Genomic DNA, 19,693 nt, shown 5'->3' with positions numbered 1-19,693 from the left:
GACCACATGTTGTATGATACCATTACATGATTCCATTCCATTTTGAAATGACCAGAATAAACAAATCCATCAAGAAAGGAAGTTGATTAGTGGTTGCCAGGGGAGAAGGTGGAATGGGGGGTGACTGCTTATGGACATGGGCTTTCGGAAGCAGATGATAAAAATGTTCTGGAATTAGATAGTACGATGGTTGCACAACTCTGTGAATATATGAAAAACTGCTGAATTGTACACTTTACAGGGGTGAATATTATGATGTGTGAATTATATATCTCCATTTTTAAAAAGGAGTGAGAGAAACAATCTTGTTGAAACACTGGAAAGTAAAGCTTATTTGCAAAATATGATCTGTAAATTTGTAAAATTAGTTTGACCCTTGAGGGAACTTCTAAGAAGTCAGATCTAAGGCTTTTCTCTTCATGATTGACCTTGGCTTTTAGTCAACTTTAGTGCTTAACACATCAGAATTTATTTTGTTTTTTTTTTCAGGTGACTATGGTTTTAGAATTTTTTAAGAAGAACGTAATAGCCATTAATAGTAACTCCATTTGAAAAGGCTACAAATCTAATTTTGGATTCTGGAAAAATAACCAAAGCAACGTCTTGCCCTTTGGTAGGGTCAGCACTGAATATCTACAGGGCAGAGCCAGCAGTCCTCACCCTCTTTCAGAAGGCTATGCTGGGAGGGAAGCTGGGTTAAGGCCAGAGGACCTTTTCACACAATGTAGGAGGTGGGAACATCATTTCCCCTTTACAGATGGGAAGCAGAAGCCCAAAAAAGATCATCCCAAAGTTGGAACCGCTAGTTTCTCATCTTTACCCACAGCTTGTTCTTAACCTTCCTCCAGAAAACAAAACTGGGCTTGAAAATAGTACTCCCATCACTAAATTTAAACGTGAATAAAAACAACTGGTATTGGTAGACTGCCTTACTGCCTCCTCAGGCCTGCCCCCAACCTGAGCTGATGACAGTCCCAGGCAGGGGGTTGGGGGTATGTAATATCTTCACTCTACAGATGAAGCAACAGAGCTTGAGAGGCATCATGATGGCAGAAGTCACACAGCTTGGGTGTCCGAGCCAAGGCCAGCCATCTGTCCTGCCTTCCTCCCTGCTCTCCTGCTGTCTCAGCAGTAATGCCAAATCTGATAAGACAAGTTATCCATGCTCCTCCTCCTGTGAAGATCTTGTCTGCTATATACATAATGCCCTGAGAGCTCCCTGGAGAAGGGTGTTGGAAGACCAACAGCCACAGCACTGGCCACAGGACACCAAGAGCCATGTGTCCTGTCACATAACCTAAGAATACTGGGTTACTTGTTATAGGTTAAGAAACAGGTGACAGGGAGACAGGTCAGCAGTCTGGACAAGAAATGGTGATGGTTGAACCAGGATCCCTGGAGATGAACAGGGAAGCAAGCAGGGAGGAGTTCAAGCTTTGGGCAGATGAAAGTGTAACAGACCTGGGTCCCCAGCCAGACCTGGCCACTCACCTCAGACAACATGGTTACTGCTCTGAGTTTCTGTTTCCCCATTTGTAAAGTGAGTAAATGGGATGATACCTGGTGTCCCTGGGCACTGGTAAGTGCCCAAGAAGTAGTGGTTGGAACCCAGCATCTGGCTTTGAAGAAGGCTTCCTTCCAAGCAGTGGAGCCTAGCCACCTGTCAGAGCAATCCTGCCCCATCTGCACATTTTCATAAGGTTAAATTCAGTGACTCTTGAATAACTTTTTATAAGACAAAGACAGACACTGACAGAAGGACAGTGCCAAAGTAAGGGGCCCCAGGAACTACAAGAAGCATACTACTGCAGGCTGTGCCATGGTTTATAGTTTCCAAGTTATGAAAACTGGAGAAAGGAGAGCCCCAGGGCCTGCCCCAGGGTGCGAGCAGTCCCTTCAGGGGCCCTGCTGTTGAGCAGGCAGAGCATTCCCTGCAGAAAGTCAGCCTCTTGGCACAGCACAGAAAATTACATTATGCTCAGTCTATCTGGTGAGAATAAACCTAAGTCAGACTCTTCTGATGGACTGAAGTAAAGAAACCTGCCTCTTGCTTTCTGTCTTCTCCCATCTGCCCTCCATCTTGAAGACACGTGACAGGAAGAGCAGGAGATTCTTCTTCAGAAGACCTTGCCGATTCGAGCCTGTTTCTTTCACTTAAAGAGTTGTGGGACATTGGAAGTCCCTTCAAATGGCTGGGCCTTGGGGGCCTGCACTTTACAGGCCCCCCCCTTGGGGGCCTGGGAGAGTCCTTAGCAGATACTTTGCCTCATCTGTGAATCTGTCTTTCAGCTCTGTGCAGTGTGCCTAGAAGACTTCAAGCCTCGAGATGAGTTGGGGATTTGTCCATGTAAGCATGCCTTCCACAGAAAGTAAGTATTGGTGTGGAATTATTTAAGAGGACCTGAGTTTGAGGCACATTGACCAACTCACTTGTAGGCTTGGAGCAGTGCCAGACAAGCTTGATGGCTTCATGACTGGTTTATAATGCAGAAAGCTGAAAGTGCCCTACAGGCTGTTTTGTGTGTGTGTGTGACATTAGGAGGGATCAGGGTGGTGGAACGTGAATACCAAGGCAGGACTTCAGGCAGAGCGCCAGACAAGCCCACACCTCCTTGGAGCCCAGGCTATAAAGAGCTGTTTTACTGGAACTTTCCAATGAGAGTTTCCTTTCCTAAAAACTTATTTTAATCAAAACCATAGTTATGGGCTTCCCTGTTGGCGCAGCGGTTGAGAGTCCGCCTGCCGGTACGGGGCACACGGGTTCGTGCCCCGGTCCGGGAAGATTCCACATGCCGCGGAGCGGCTGGGCCCATGAGCCATGGCCGCTGAGCCTGCGCGTCCGGAGCCTGTGCTCCGCAACGGGAGAGGCCACAACAGTGAGAGGCCCGTGTACTGCAAAAAAAAAAAAAAAAAAAACATAGTTATTTTAAATCAAAATAAATAAGTCTGAATGTAAATAGTAGTATGGGACCATCTCCTCCCCCCTCCTACAGACATATTTAATACTCCCCCTTTTCTTGCAATTTTATGTGTTTTGTATTTCTATTAGAAAACTTCATTTCTCCTCCTTCTCACCACCCTCCTCAATGTACTTCAGTCTTTAAGAAGTCATGGATGACTGAGGGTATAGCATACTGACTGTAGCTTCTTGGAAAGCTGGAGTCTCTGGTTCCTCCAGAGGGTGAAATGCATTCTCCACCCAGTGATAGAACTCTTTGGGACCTGGCTGTTCACTCCAGTCCCCACCTCTGAGCAACAGATATGTTCAACATGTGAGGCATATGGGCAGGGGGTGCCACGAGCATGGGACTGACCTCTTCCTTCTTGTGCTGTCTCGTTCTGCAGGTGCCTTATTAAGTGGCTGGAGGTTCGCAAAGTATGTCCACTGTGCAACATGCCGGTTCTGCAGCTGGCCCAGTTGCATAGTAAGCAGGACCGTGGACCCCCACAGGGTCCCCTCCCTGGGGCAGAGAACATTGTATAGCTCATCACAAGGATCAAACTGTTGCAGAAGCCAATGTCTGCGTGGAGCCAGGAGGAACACAAGCAGTCTCTGTGTTGGCTGCTCTACCTGGGGCACCAGCTGCTGCTTCCTTTGTCTAATGAAGAACTCTTGGGCCAACTAGGCTGGGAACCGAGACTTCTGGATCTTGTGACAACCAAAGTACTCTGACACTACCCCATGCCAAGAGAAGAGGAGTAGATGAGCCTGCGGGTTTGGTTCAAGAAACCTCATGAGGGTCTCTTGCTAACTCCATTGCACTCTGTCTCCCAGACACTTATCTCCATGTCAAGGTGAATCTTTATCAAGCAGAAGGGACGATAAACACAAGTGTTAGAGAAGGGAACTGAGGGCAGGTCTTTAAAGCCACCCCCACCCCGACCCTGTGGACACATGAGCTTCTATGCAGACCGTGCACGCCTTTGCAACAGCAAACCCTCCTAGCAGCCCCAGCCAAGTAAAAACAGTGGTTACCTCAGCCCAAGCACAACCGGCTGCAGTGCCGGAGGCAGTGCCAACAAGGCTTTTCACGTTATGTCCCTTTGATAAGGCCATCTTAGAACCCAAGGCTTTGGTTACAAAAAAGCAGCAGTACCCATCACCACAGGTCCTGCCTCAAGTTCACAACACTTGCTTATCAAATCATCTAAGCTAGAAACATTAGATGTGCTTGGAAAGGTCTGGTCAAAAGGCATTTCCTCTTATTTCCCCTCCTACTCACCAGTGAGGCACAGCCAAGCTGCCATCAGGAGCCCCAGCAGGGGGTGGGCCTCTGAGCCCATGCTGTCCCTGTATGACCTGGGGGCCTCAGGGTGCTGCCCACATTCCCACATATGCAGTGTGGTTCCAGCGTACCTGCTGGTCTTGGCCCACTGCCTCAGTAGGAAGCTGCTGTAAGCCCCTCACATGGCTCCAAAGAGGAGCATCTTACTGATAACGGCCAGTCCCCTTGGCCCTGCTCAGCTGAGAGGAGGATGCTAACCCCCTTGCTTCTCCCCATCCTTCTCTCTGTTCTCTTCCCTCTCTTGCCCCCTCTTTCTACTCAAAAGAAAATGCCCATCGTTGACTTAACAATTTGAAGTATCACAAATAAGATCCCTATGTAATTCTGAAGCCAGGGAAATGCTAGAAATTGTGAATAGTTTCAGGAAGCTCCTGCAAGGCTATTCACCATTGGTGTGTGCTTCAGTATTTGGACTTGGATAACTAACTGAAAGTGTCTTTATAGGGGAGAAACACATGCTGCTCTTTCACTCTTTCTCTCCAACTTTTCTAGAAATGACTCAGAGTCTAGCAGGATTCATGACTATTTTATAAGTTAGCTATGTGAAACAGCATTGGGTCAGATAGAAAGCTCCCTTCCACAGCCCTGCTCTCCACCTCCTTCCATCACAGTGGTGGGACTCCTCATCAACAGCTTTGCCTCTCTGCCCCATCCCCCAAGTATGAGTGGGGGCAGTTTCTCATTGGAAATACAGCCTGCATGATACGGAGAGTGGAGGAAACTTTGCTACTCTGTTCATGGCGTATCTCCAGGAATTTTCTTGGAATCCAGCCTCTACCGTCTTAGAATGGGCGAGGGAACCTGTCCTTGGCTCAGGTGGCTGGGATCAGATGAGGAGGAAAATTCCCATTAGCCTAGAAAAATGCTGGGCAGAATCCAGTTTGGGAAATTACAAATCCAGTTGGTCGGAATTGGCTGTACCCTATGTGTGACCTATTCATGGTATGCTAACTGGACTGCTTCTTTAAACAGGGCAAGGGAAGTGTGGAATATTTTTATATGAAAGCCTTAGTCTGTCTGGCACCCATGAAAAGAACTATTTGTACACTCCTACTTTCACCCTGTTTCTGCATTCTCTATTTTGTAGCACAATAGAGTTGAATGCTGCAAAGCACCCAGTTTATAGTGAAATGTTTTCAGTGACCAATGTCAGAAGTAGGCTTACTTTGGACTAGCCTCATTAATAGCCAACGCTCACCATTTTCACATAATGGCTTTGGGACAAATGTCACTTCTTAGTTATGGGGTTCCAATAGGAAATAGAACTTTTCCCTTCAAAGGAGGAATTCTTGTGTTCTATACTGCAAATTATTTCATCGCACAGCTTTTGTAGGATTATAGCCTTTCAGTGCGTCAGTACCAAGGAGACAGCCTCACGAAGTCCCTCTATTTGTAGGGAGGCAAATTAATTCATCTCACGGTGTCACAGCTAAAGGCCAGTTGGACCAGACATTCAAAGCCCATCCATTAGAGGAAAGCTTGAGAGTGCTGTGCGCTCCCCACTAGGCACCATCATGGGTCTGCTTTACACCATGACCTCAACACTTGTGAATGTGCAGGGCTTTTAAAAACCCAGCTCTTCTAAGGTGGGGCTTGACACTGGAGTGGTTAAGAGTGTTCGCTCTGCTTATAGTCATCTTCCCTTTCTTGGCTTGGTGTCCTTCTATTGCAGCATGGCCAGTGTCACCTGCAGTAGTTATTACTCTTAGCAACACAACGTGAATGTGTTTGCTCCCCACATCCGGGTCCTCCTCCAGAATGTCCCAGGGCTGCACTGCTGTAACTGAGAACGGCCAGGGTTTAATTTATGTCTTCCTTTAATTCTAATTAAAATCACAGTTTTATGTGAAGGACAAGGTCAAATCTCCATTCAAAAAAACTTATTTTTAAAGAACAAGGATCCCTTAATACTCTTTGATCAAGCTCACACCTCACAGTGAGGCTGCCCTGTCCAAATCTATCTCCATGAGTTGTTGACCTTTTGTTAATCTGTAGACATGTGAGGACTCTGGTCTGCTTTTGGGTCACTGGCAGGTAACGTGATTTTTTAACTTCATCTTAATGTGTCTTAAGCAACTCAGAGATTGGGTGTTGCGTGCTGTGGGTTACTGGAGCAAAACTCAGACTCAACTGGACTCCATGGGTGGGTGAATCATTATCTAGTTGTTACTAGGGGTACAGCTGAATTCAGCTGGCTTTAGGAACAGGGAACAAAACCAGCCTGACTTGATTCCTGGTTGAGTAGGCCTAACATGCTAGTTGTCATCTGCTGCTTTTCTTTGCCACAGTGATTTGGTTAGGCCTATCCCTAGTAGTTAAGGCCCTAGCCAAGGAACAGGACAAGACAGTAATGGCCAGATGGGAGCAGGTGGACCATGGGGAAGTCTGGGCTGAGGGATACAGGGGATCTCACACCATTGCCAAACACACTGTTCTCGACAAGTCTTGACAAAGATCCTTTCCCCAGTGCCTAGCCCCTCAAATCCATCAAACGAATGACCTCATGCCCTGTTCCTTTCCACATTACCCACTCCAAAGCCTATCATCTTCATGGCCTGGTCCCATTCTGCTAAGCTGCCCTGAACGACTGTAGTAACTGTTTTTCTGAGAGGTTTTCTGGGAATTATGAAATGCACACAGGGAGGCATCCCCAGAGCTCTGTAGAGAAAAGGTGCTCAGCTTGATTTGAATCACCCCCTTGCCACTCACTAGCCACATGCCTTCCTGCAAGTTAGCCTCCCAAAACCTGTTTCCTTATCCGCCCACCCAGGGATTGTAGGAAGGGTGTCCCCACCAGCTCTTGTGGGGAATTGGCCACCATGTCTGGAGTCCAGCAGGCAGGCCTAGAGTCATGGGGGCTGGTGCTACTAGGTGACACCGTCATGCTGGCCACATGGGGCCCCTCTGTTGTCCCGGTAGAAACAACTTCAGCAGAGAGCCTCCTGAGATGTAGGGGCTCTCCCCTGGGTCCCAGTTCACCTGGCTCCCTTCCCTTTCCCATCTTGATCTTCCTTAGTCACTTCCGTTTACCTTTGCCCACGGTGCTCCCCAACATGGTTGCTCAGTGCTGAATATTCCTTAATTTTTTGAATAGGTAATCCCTTCAAGTGGTTCACAAATCATAAACAGTTAAGTCTTCCTTGCATCCCTGACCTCCAAGCAAGCCAAGTTCCTCACCCCTTGAGCACCCACTATTAGTTCCTTGTGGATTCTTCCAGAGATTATTTATGCATATACAAGTACATACACATGTATGTACATGTGCATGGGGTGTGGGTGTGTGTATATATATATACACACAGACACACACACACAGTTGACCCTTGAACAACATAGGTTAGGGGCGCTGACCCCCTGTACAGCCTGCACATCACTTTACAGTCAGCCCTCTATATCCGCGGTTCAGCATCCAAGGATTCAACCAACTTTGGATCATGTAGAATGTATTCATTGAAAAAAATCCACGTGTAAGTAGACCTGCTCAGTTCAAACCTATATTGTTCAAGAATCAACTGTGTGTATGTGTATAATTTTTCTTTTTTACTTGTGTAATACCAGACAAGTATATTCAAGGAACATTCCTAGTCATGTGGGAAGAACCATCCCAGAAGTCAGAATATCTGTAAAAGGTGAGCCCAGAATTGGGGGATATTTCTATAATCACATTCCTTTTGAATAAGGCATATTTTCCACTGATTGCAGCATGATGAAATTCTAGTTTGCTACCCCAATCAAACTACAATCCCTCCCTGACCCTAACCACTCATGCCCAAATAACAAGACAGCACAACCAGTTTCCAGCCTATCTTTCTGAGTCTGTTGCAGGGCACTCAAGAGCAGGCTCCACAGCCAAAAGCAACAGCACAGTCCAGCAGCTTTTGCAGGAGCCTGGACAGGCTGCAGCCGCACCTCAGCCCCCCAATCCAGTTTCAAGTGAGGACCAAGAGCCCAGCAGTGACGTCTGGTTACAACTGTCATGGTTTCTTAGGCAAGCCCATGTTTTTGAGGCAGGAGTTTGAGAAGCAGCAGTAACTGAAGGCTGAGACATCCTTCTGTTTTGTGGGGCAGATGTCTCAGATGTTGCTAAGCAAATAGGTGGTCAGCTGCCTCAGCATTAACAGCAGATATGGCCGAACGTTGAAGTTCATGAACCTACTCCCTTTCCCTTCCCACTCTTTATGAACACACTAAAAAGAAAACGTTCCCATAGAATTTCTCCTCACCCAACATTTTTTCAACAACAGCAATTATCCCACCAACATTTTCTTTAAAAACAATTAAGTTCATTCTTGCCCCTGCAGGAGATCCAGGTTAAAGCTGCTTCCTCCAGGCAGCCTTGAAGGGAGGGGCATGGACTTGTGCCTCTCATTCCTCACCCACCTCCCTGGTATCCTGCCACACAGAACAGCAGCCCAGGGATTCCCTAGATTAAAAGTGCAACTTGGGCCCCTGACCTGAAACTTGCAAAGGAATTGTATGTGAAACTCCACTCTTCTGTCATTTGATGAACCTCTTGTCTTTTTCATCGTTAGCATTTAGGAATTTGAGTAAAGGAGATGAAAGTGTCTAAATTCTGGTGAAATTTGCAGTTGTTAACTGGAAAATGCTGGGTCATGTTCCTTTAGTAGATTAACGAAGGCTTCCACGTGCCATGGAATGTGCTTCCATTTGATTGGGAACATGAGGAAAACAGAGGGGCTTGTTCAGTAAATATTATTCCAGTTCAGCTTCAGAGCCTAAATTGTTGTTGCAAGATGCAGTTTTATTCCACTTTTAGACCAAGCATCAGCACACTTGGCTTACCGACCCAGTGCTCCCTTCTGTGGCTGTAGTGTCAGGGCCTCCCTGCTCCAGGGACATGTACCCACATTGTGGGCCCCACCAGTGTCAAAGGACTTGTCTATTCTTCCATGAAGCCCCTCTCAGCTCCCTAGGCCAGTACAAACCTGGCGGACCTGTGTCTCGGGCCAGGTGCACACCATCCCTCCATCCACCCCTTCCCTCCCAGGCACCCCCGCTAGAGCAGGAGAGGCAGATGAGGCTAGTGTTAGGAAGTCCTTCCTGGTAACAGCTCAGTCTTCCAAGAGAGTGTTCCTGAACTGTCATCTCTGGGTCTCTTGACAGATCTTTGCCAGAAAGAGTGGATATTAGTCCTATAGTTTTAAGCCTATTGGGGTTTATTCACTAGATATCGTATAACTCCCTCAAAAAAAGGTTTATGAAATGCTGAACCTCATGTTTCATAGACATGTTTGTACACCAAGAATTATGCAGCAGAATATTTTTAAACATTCGCAGTTTTTTGTAAGCTATATATTTTTGTATATTTAATTGCTATTTTAAAATTTTAATGCATTTTGCTAATTACTCTTGTTTAAAAAATAAGACATGCATGTAACTGACTTAAATGTAAATAAAAAGCAGATTTTAAAAATACTTTGTGCTGAGCATGTACACACCCTTGGTCACCCACATCCCACTTAAGCCCATGTAGCAAGAGCTGAAGAGTGGTTCTGAACAAACAGAATTGGTCAACAGCAACAGGTGATTGTGACAGAGGAGCCTGGCTTATCTCTTCCCATGGTGTGGGGTGCCAGTCAGGGGTGATGAGTGGAGCACCAGGCCACAGCAAAGGAGAAGGCAGAGAGGCCAAGGCCCCCCTGCCACCCTGGCCTCAGCACCACAGGTGTGGCTGGACACAGTCAAGCAGTCTCCCAAATGTGGACACCAGTGCTCAGGAGGTTGCAGTGGTGGAACCGGCCCACGCCTCACCCCTCTAGCTATAACCCAGGTCTGGAAATACCAACTATTCTGTTGGGAGGAGAAAAAAGCATCTCCTGGTCCAAAGCCATCCTGTGGCAGCTACTGTTTCTACTCACCAACCCTCACTAGGACTCTGCAGCTCAGCTTTGGCCCCATAGCTTCAGGGAAACTGCTCCCCCTCAAGGCCACCCATGGCCCTGCAACCAAATCTGTGCCACCTCTGAAACCTCCTCTTAATGCAGGTGCCTGGAGAGCTCCTCTCCCCTCAAGTCTCCAGAGCAACAGGCCCCCTGCGCTAGTCCCCTCTGACCACTCTTCGGTGTTCTTCGCAGCCTCTTCCTTGTCTGCACATCTCTTGTTATTCTCACTCTACCTTGGGATTCACTAAATTCCCACCTACGTTTTACCCACCTACATGCACATCATTCTCAGGTCTCTGACCTAAATATCCAGATACCTATTTGGCATCAAAAATCAGGCAGCCCAAAACCAAGTCTCCCCAGCAAGCCTAGGTGCCCTCACAGAACCTCCTTCCCCCACTTCCAATCTCCACATCTCTAAACTCAACCCTCTAAAGCATCCCTCTCTACCTGACCATCCACTGCTCCCATCTTGGTTTGGCCACCTTCCTTTCACACCTGGACCATGACCACAGCCACTACCACCCCCACTGCCTCTAATAGGTGAGTGTGGGATGGGACCCTCAGGCTAGTATTTGGAGGGCTGACTGGAAGGGATAACTGCTAAGATGAAACAGGGCAGTGGCTTAGACCAGAGTGGTAGCTGTGGTGACAAGACTGAGTTTACATGCATCTCACAAACTGGAGGTAGTGAAGTGGCAGGAAACTGGGAGAGGATGCTGGCGGAGCTTCAGGGGAGAGGATGGAGACATTTCTGTGTAAAGATGGCCTTGGAGATACAGAAGAGAAGGGAAGCGGGAAAGGGGAAGAGGGAAGAGAAGGCAGTCAATGCCTTGGGACTGGAGCTCAGAGGCAAGGGCTGGGCCAGATATGCTACCTTAGAAATCAGAGTCAAGGTGAGTGCTAATGACTGCTTAAGGAGATCAAGGATTGAGCCTGAGGGCTAGCAATATCTAATTATCTTCAGTGGAGAATAAATTGGCAGAGACAAAGTGGCCTAGGAGATAGAAGGAAAAGCAAGAGGGGTCTGCAGTGTTAGAACTGAGGAGGATGAGAACATGAAATGTCCATTATATTTAGCAACGAGATTCACTGGAGTAAGAAGGATGGGCTGAGCACAAGGCACAAAAAGAAGTCACAGAGGCAGTTTCTCAAGAGCAGGAAGTGGTGAATCCATGGAGGTGGAAGGTGACTTCAAGGCACAAGAGGAAAGGGGGCTCTGCCGGATTCTAGCTGTGTGACTTTGGGCAGTTTCCTCCTCTGTTAAGTTATGGAGATGACAAGGGCTGCATGACACGACCCACAAAAAGCAATGGCACATATTGGCTCGGTGCTTTGTGACAGCCTGGAGGGGTGGGATAGGGAGGGTGGGAGGGAGGGAGACGCAAGAGGGAAGACATATGGGAACATATGTATATGTATAACTGATTCACTTTGTTATAAAGCAGAAACTGACACACCATTGTAAAGCAATTATACCCCAATAAAGATGTTAAAAAAAAAAAAAAAAAAGCAATGGGACAGCCTTGTGAGCACAGTAACTGCGGGGAGAGCAGGCGGGACCCCACAAGGCCTCAGAGGTCAACCTGGATCTCCATGGGCAGTGAACAGGCTCACGCTGGCTCCATTCCTCGGTCCAGAGGAAGAAGCCAACCTCTACCAAGACTCCATCTAGAAACCTGTCTCTCCTCAAGCAGCCTTTTGAGCCTCCCACACGCAGCCCCTCCACTAGGTCCAACTGAGCCAGCCTCCCAGGCAGTTTCCAGCAAGCACAAGGCAGGGAGCAGAAGGCGGGAGAGCCCCGCCCTGCTCTCCATGAGCTAATCAATGGACACCTCAATTCCTCCCTCTCTACCAGCCTGAAATAACCAGATTCCCCCCACTCCTTGAAAAGCTGTCGATACTGGCAGCCCTCTTTGTCTGCTTTTAGTCTTCCAGATGTGCTTTTTCTACTAGCTTACTCACTTCCATCACATCAATTATCCCTCCACTACCCAAGGAAATTCTGCCCAGGGGAGAAGTCCTTTCCCTCCAAACAGACCTTCCCAGGATCTACAGTGTAAACAAGCTGGAACTGCCCTTCCAAAAGTTGCTTAACTGTTAAAGGCACAAAATTAACCTGCCCAATAAGTCTGTAGAAACTTGAAACATGTTTTTCAATACATTCACACAAGCTAAATGCACACCAGAGTTAATGCACATTAAGATGATCTCCAAGGCCTCACTGATAAAATTGTGATTAGATTATAATACATAGTATCAATAGCTTGCCTTACATTTAGCTAGTTCAACAGGATACAAAACCACAGCCCGTTGAACACAGAACAGCTCTCCTCCCCTGAAGTGGCTCCACAAGTGATGCTGAATTTCAAAAATACACAGCAAGTTGAACAAAGCTATACTGAAGAGCAACTTAAATACAGAGAATTCTCACCGACATGGACATGGTCCACTTTTTTTTTTTTTAATATGTATCTTTCCTTACTGGTTATTAAGATTTATCTTGAAGACTTAGAAAAATACATTTGTCCTTTCTCGCTTTGATTCAGGTAGTACACAATCATAAAACTGAGTAAGTCTCTTAAAAAAACAAGTCCACAAATCCCATTGTGGAAGGTTCCAGGAACCCCTCCCCAGGTAACAATCAGGGGATCTTCAATAGCTCAAGGAGTGCTCCAACAGCTCCAAAATAACCCTGAAAAAAAAAAAAAAGAAAGAAAAAAATAAGAGCAATTCTCCTTTGACTTATTTAAATTACCATAAATATGATTACTAGCATTAAAGCCAACACAGCCCTTAATTCCTGACACCCATTTCCTGACTCCCATTTTGCTGAGCCCAAGGCCAGCCTGGGAGCAGAGAAGCTCTGCAGAGCTCCCAGGCAGCGGGGGAAGGACACTCTGGCACATCAGACCAGAGCCCACAATTGGGGCTCCACAAGTTATGAGGCCCAGAGCAGCCCAGTTACCCCTGGTAAAGGACGGTACCTGGGCCGTCTCCTGCAGAATGAGGCGGTGAGAAGCAACAGGGGGGCCTGGAGCATTTCCAGACAACTCTGGAATGAAGGGAAGATGAGACATGAAGTGCAATGAAGGAGAAGCGGGGACAGGTCACAGAGGGCGAGGGCTAGCTGGGCTGAGGGTGGAAAGATGGGGGTGGGATGGGTTCAAGACTCACCTGAAGAAGCGGATGAGGGTGGCAGACATGTTGATGTCCCTCCCATACATCCGGTCACACCACCCCTGAGAGAACAAGGACACAGGAGCAAGAGATGTGGAGAGCAAGGAAGAGGGTTCCAAACAGGATGTGCAAAGCTGAGGTGCCCCAGGCAGCCAAGCAGCTACACCCAGAAAGTCACCGGATGTCTGGATTTGGAGCGGAGCAGCAGTCAGGGCAGTACTGGCAGAGGTGAGCAGCAGAGAATTGGACAACAGAACCTTCAGGCAACGTGTAGAGAAGGGTGAGGACAGAGGAGCAACATCTGAAGAACAGAAGCAACTGAGCGGAAGGCAGAGGCATGAGACAGACAGGACCATCTCCTGAAGTAAGTAATCAAGGCCAAATACAACCAAGACATGACAACCCAAACAAGAAACCTAAACAAGGATTAAATATAAAAGAAAATGAGGCAAAACCCATACTGGCAGAAATCAGCAGGAATCAGAGAATAATCGTACAACGATACAGAATTCATCAAGGTCTCCAAAGGATGCAATCAGACAGTAAAGTACTGTAAGAAAGAAAGAAGTGACTGAAAAAGGAATATGGGAAGATCCTGGAAGACCTGCTATGGATTAGAAGAACATATGAGGGACTTCCCTGGTGGCACAGTGGTTAAGAATCTGCCTGCCAATGCAGGGGACACGGGTTCGAGTCCTGGTCCGGAAGATCCCACATGCCGCGGAGTAACCAAGCCAGTGCGCTACAACTACTGAGCCTGCACTCTAGAGCCCGTGCTCCGCAACAAGAGAAGCCACCAAAATAAGAAGCCCACGCACTGTAACGAAGACCCAACTCAGCCATAAATAAATAATTTTTTTTAAAAAAAAGAACACATGAGAAGTCTCTGAAATATAAATAACTAAGGTTTAGTCTATTTTCCAAGAAAAGCTTCTCCAAAGAACATGTGGCCACACAACAGAGAGGCCTGCCCTTTCACTCTTTTTTGGCTTTAAAAATAAGCAGCCACGGGGACTTCCCCAGTGGTCCAGTGGTTAAGCATCTGCCTTCCGATACAGGGAACACAGGTTCAATCCCTGGTCAGGGAACTAAGATCCCACATGCCGCAGTGCAACTAAGCCCGTGCACCACAACTACAGAGCCCATGCACTCGCCCGCACACCTCAACTAGAAAAGCCTGCGCACTGCAACAAACAGCCCGCATGCCAAAAAGAAAGATACCGCATGCCACAACGAAGATCCCGTTTGCCGCAACTAAGACCTGACGCAGCCAAGTAAATAAATATTAAAAATAATAAAAAATAAATAAGTAAGCAGCCACATGAATGTATTATGAGAGAAAGTCAGAAACTGTAGAAGGGACACAACTGAGCAAGACTCAGCCACACTCAGAAACCCACAATTACAGCCAGAGGACAGAATTCAAGGGTGTTCACTTTATTTATTTTATTTTATTTTTTTAATTTTTTTGGCCGCAGCACGCAGGAACTTAGTTCCCTGACCAGGGATGGAACCTATGCCCCCTGCAGTGGAAGCACACAGCTTTAACTGCTGGACCGCCAAGGAAGTCCCAAGGGTGTTCACTTGGTAACAGTTAGCTTTACATATAAAGTGGTTTTCTGTATCTGTGTTTTATTTTACCACAAAAGAAGAAGGGATAAAGTTAACCATTATAGTGAGTTCCACTGAAGACCCAAAAGCTACTATCTAGTAAAAGACAGAGGTTGTTACAAGCCAAGAAGTGTAAGATGAGAACAGTAAACAATGAAAGAGAAAGGCTTGAGAAGAATCTATACAAAGCTTTCACAACAGTAGACACACTGACTTCAGTGTGCAGACAGGAGAATATTTCATGACTCAGAGAACCTAAAATAATCAGAGTTCCAGAAGTACAGAGATCGACATTAGAGCCAGAGGCACGAATGTAAATGGAAAACACAGAGACAAACAGAGCCAACAGGCTAACCAGAGAGGAAGTCAAAATGGGAAAAACAAAACATAAAGGGTTCATGTCGTAATTATTACGATATGAAGACGTAACTTAAAAAAAAAAAGTTAACCTAAGAAACCTCCACATTCTGCCTTGAAAAAGGTTCAAAAGAGGTAGAAACTCAGCAGGAGGCAAGTTATACTAAGATACAGCATTAAACAGGATTTATTTTTATTCTAATATTAAGCAAAATAAAACAGGTCAAAGATCACAAAAAGCAAGATGCATATAAAAGTTATAAGAAACTGATAATTCAGTACTGATTTACTAATATAATAAGATTAGAGGTAAAAAGAAAGTTAGATAACTTAAACTTTAAGCTTTTTGATATGGGGAATTATGCACTTTGGGTTTTAACTATGAACTTAAGCAACTTAAAAGGAAAAACTTAAAGCAACCTTAAAAGAAAAAACAGCCTCTTCATATTACTTCAAATCCTACTTTGATTTCTGTCAATTCATAGAAACACTGTTAAAGTAAATAGGCAAATACAATTCTGAAAAATGTTCATAATAACACTATCTACAATCCACTTTAACACTTTAAAGAGTCCAACTGCCCCACAACCAAGGGGAGGAAAGAGAAAGTCCCTTCCATAGCTCTGGTTCTGTTCCTCAAACTGAAAAACAGAAAGGCACTTTCCAAAATAGGATTATCAGGTTGAGCAACTCAGTTATTCTTTTCCACATAGCCTGTCTATGTGTTATGTTCTTATGATAGTGTGGCTCTAACCCTGGAATGCTTTTTACTGATCTAGTTGTTTTTAGAACATACATCTTAAATAACTGGTAAACTGGCACATGAACTACATCAATACATAAACACTGACATCAAAAAATGAAAAAAGAACTCAGAGTAAGTGCATTTACAAAGTAAGTACAAATTGCAATGGGGAAAATATAAAGGACGGTTCAGAAAAGAATATGGCATCTGTAATATAGCTGGCTGTTTATCAAGACTTTCTTCTTTAAAACTGAAGCTCAAAATTAAATTAACCAAATATCTACCTTACATTAAATCAGGTAAGAAACAGCTTTTGAACATGACCAAAGTTAACCCATATTATACAAGTACAGAAACAAATAAGTACTACTTCAAATTCCAGCGCAGCATGAACTGCATGCCCTTTATGAAGGTAACATGTCACAGGAAGTAAGTCTGCTTACCTCATGTTCCGAAAAAAGTGCTTTCAACTGTCCCTTGGACCAATAATCCAAAGCATATGCCAAAAGCCGCATGGCGATCGTATTAATTCTCAAGAAATTTCCAACAAATACCACCTGGTTAATGTTCTGAGCACATCAAAAAAAAAGACAATTAGTTTTCATCTTAATTTCTGTTCTCTCATAAAAGCTACCCCAAAGAGAGTACCATGTACATAGTTTTTAGCAGCAAGTTGACTGCTGATCAAAAAAAAGTATTTACATTTAATCCAGTTGATCCAGGGCTACTTAAATTTGACCCCCAGACAACTCTAAACCTACTTCAAAGTATGCCAGAAAATGTCACAGGAGAATACAGATTAGGAAAAGCATTTGAATTAAATATGACAAACATAACTACAATTAAATAAAAAGTTTTATACAGATAAGTAAAAAATATTAAGACCCAATTCAAAGAAGAAAAGTAACACAAATAGGCAAATTATACAAGAAATATCACAGACAAAAAAATTCAACCTCACTAAGTGAGCAAAAAAAGTAAAATTTTAGATCCATTAAAAGTTAGCAAAGAACTCCAGATGTTGGCAGCTTCCTTCCTTGGATGTCTGAGTGACCCAAGATCTTACATCCTGCGGAGAAGGAAGAATTCGAACATCAGCAGAAGGAGCTGGAAAAAAATCTGCAACTCCATCATTACCAAGCTGTACCAGAGAGTGCAGGAGGCACACACCAGGAGGAATGCCTGGGGGCCGAGCTCCTCCATCTGGTGGTGCCTCCTCCGCACCCACCACTGAAGAGGTTGATTAAGCCAACCCAGTATAGATTTAGCATTGTTTCACAAAAAACACTGAAGGACCCAAATGTGTAGCAAATTCCAAGGCAGTTTTAAAGCTGAGCTGCTATAGTAAACTGGGCATTCTTGATACTTGAACAGTGAATATGTATACAGGGAAAGGAAATAACATTGCACTTTATAAGCACTGTATTTTAAGTGGAAAATGCAATGTCTTAAATAAAACTGTATTTTAAATTGGCACCATAAAAAAAAGTTAGCAAAACAAACAACTAACTGAAATTCTACCCCCAATATTAGTCAAGTTGTGGTAAAACCAATCCATTCATTCATTGCTAAAAACGATCTAAATTGGTGCAGCCCTTGTGCAAAGCATCTTGGCAATACCTATCACAATTCATAAGTATGATATTCTTTAGATGAGAAATCTCACTCCTGAATAAGTCTCTTATCAAGAATAAATCCATCCAAGGAACAGCTTCATGCTTAAAAATGCTTTACTGCGGGCTTCCCTGGTGGCGCAGTGGTTGAGAGTTCGCCTGCCAATGCAGGGGACACGGGTTGGGGACACGGGTTCGTGCCCCGGTGCGGGAAGATCCCATATGCCACGGAGTGGCTGGGCCCGTGAGCCATGGCCGCTGAGCCTTGCGCGTCTGGAGCCTGTGCTCCGCAACGGGAGAGGCCACAACAGTGAGGGGCCCGCGTACCGCAAAAAAAAAAAAAAAAAAAAAAAGCTTTACTGCAGAGCTATCATTGGCAAGCAACCAAATGCCCAGTTCTATGTGAATGACTTATGACATAAAAAGTAATCAACTATACAACCATGCAATTTATAATATTTAAGTAAAAAACATAGAATGGTATGTACACCAACTAAAATATCTTAAAATACATAAGCACAGGACTTAAAGGAACATGCAACAAAGAAAACAGAAGTGTTAAAATATTCAAATAAAGAATTCTTAATTTCTTCATACTGATACAGTATTTTTAACTAAAAATGAGACAACCCTTTTGTACCTCTTGAGGTTTCCTTTTTAAATCACATGCTTATATTATCTATTTAAAAGAATAATTTTAAACAAAAGTGTATAAATAGGGATAAGCTATAAAGCTGCACCAACTGGATCCCCAAGGGAAGGTCATTCTTAGTTCTTTCATAGCCCTGTACAATGCTGCTTGACCTGAATGCTACAAGGCAGCACTGTAAAGAAGCTGAAAGCACAAAGACAGCTCTGCTGCAGTGGAGGCGGAGCAGGGTGGGCATTCCTCGGCCCACTCAGTCTTCTCCCAGCTTCAGTGCCTTCCTCTGGATTCATTCCCAGGGACTCTAGAGCTCAACAGTGGGCGTGGCGTCTAGATTCAGCATGGCCATCCATCACCACCACCCAACAGTCCCCATCATCTGCAATACTGGCTACCTTCCCTACCTTCCTCTACTTTTCCTCTACTTCTAGATAGTAGCAGTGTTTATCTTGAGTAAGGACAAAAAAATGTGTTAAGACTAATCTACAGGTGAAACGTTTTAACTTTGCCAATGAAACAAACTCCACCACTTACGACTACATTTAGGTACTGTTCAGAGAAAACAGACGTATACAAGGCGGGGCCCACATAGTAAGTTCTGTATTTTCCTCAGAGCAACTAAAAAAATCCATGTCCCCTTACTTCATTAAGGGCACACATTCTTGCTATTGAGCCAATGTTGTTGGTGATGGTGATCAAAGTCGCTCTGGCAAGGTCCTCTTTACTCACAGCTTCTCGCTTCTCCTTGCTCATCATGTTTCCAAAGCTATAATGGAAAAAAAATATCTCATTGCTAAACCAAAGGCAACACAGCTCAATAGAACTTAATGTTACTTTACTAAGACAAAAGTAACTTTCAGGGCACCACTGTTCAAATATTCAAACATTTTATTACAAAATAACAGAGCATCTGCTCAAATAGAAATGCAACTTCAAGAACTCAAGCATTCTTTTTTTTTAAAATAATATGACAAAGAATTTTAGTTTAGTTTAGTTTTTAGTTTTTTCCTCAAATTTTTTTTTAATGAACTTTTATTTTATTTTATTTTATTTTATTTTTGGTCATGCTGCATGGCTTGTGGGATCTTAGTTCCCTGGCCAGGGATCAAACCCATGGCCCCTGCAGTGGAAGCTCGGACTCCTAACCACTGGACTGCCAGGGAATTCCCACACCCCAAGCATTCTGAATGAGCAAATGGCTTTCCCTGTGGTTTCCACTGAAATCTAGCTTTGACGCCACGTATCTGCATATTCAGATCCATAGAAGGCACCATGCTCCTTCTGCAACCAGGCTAAATTTCAGGAAGATGCCTCAATTAGCAATTCGCCCCCAACTGCACAGCTGTTCCACT

General features: G+C 44.9%; 2 protein-coding genes across 5 annotated transcripts in view; one reads left to right on the top strand and one right to left on the bottom strand.

The window, feature by feature from the left end:
- Positions 1-10,026, top strand: part of RNF24 (ring finger protein 24) — a 140,598-nt gene extending 130,572 nt beyond the window's left edge. For both annotated transcript variants that reach the window (XM_060031179.1, XM_060031177.1), the window contains exons 5-6: positions 2,290-2,369; positions 3,346-10,026. In XM_060031179.1, coding sequence (XP_059887162.1) covers positions 2,290-2,369; positions 3,346-3,484 — 219 coding nt within the window. In that variant the 3' untranslated portion in view covers positions 3,485-10,026. The remainder of the gene's footprint in view (positions 1-2,289; positions 2,370-3,345) is intronic.
- Positions 10,027-12,616: 2,590 nt separating this feature from the next.
- PANK2 (pantothenate kinase 2) overlaps positions 12,617-19,693 on the bottom strand; it is a 28,046-nt gene continuing 20,969 nt past the window's right edge. The window contains exons 5-8 of one of the 3 annotated variants that reach the window (XM_060031174.1): positions 18,984-19,107; positions 16,526-16,651; positions 13,367-13,431; positions 12,617-12,884 (exon numbers count right to left, since the gene is read on the bottom strand). In XM_060031174.1, coding sequence (XP_059887157.1) covers positions 12,845-12,884; positions 13,367-13,431; positions 16,526-16,651; positions 18,984-19,107 — 355 coding nt within the window. In that variant the 3' untranslated portion in view covers positions 12,617-12,844. The other 2 variants (XM_060031176.1, XM_060031175.1) reach the window with 2 other exon arrangements.

The sequence above is a fragment of the Delphinus delphis genome, chromosome 15, assembly GCF_949987515.2.
Source record: "Delphinus delphis chromosome 15, mDelDel1.2, whole genome shotgun sequence".
Lineage (NCBI taxonomy): Eukaryota > Metazoa > Chordata > Mammalia > Artiodactyla > Delphinidae > Delphinus > Delphinus delphis.
Note: the sequence above shows the minus strand (reverse complement) of the source record. Positions and strands in the feature narration are given on the sequence as shown.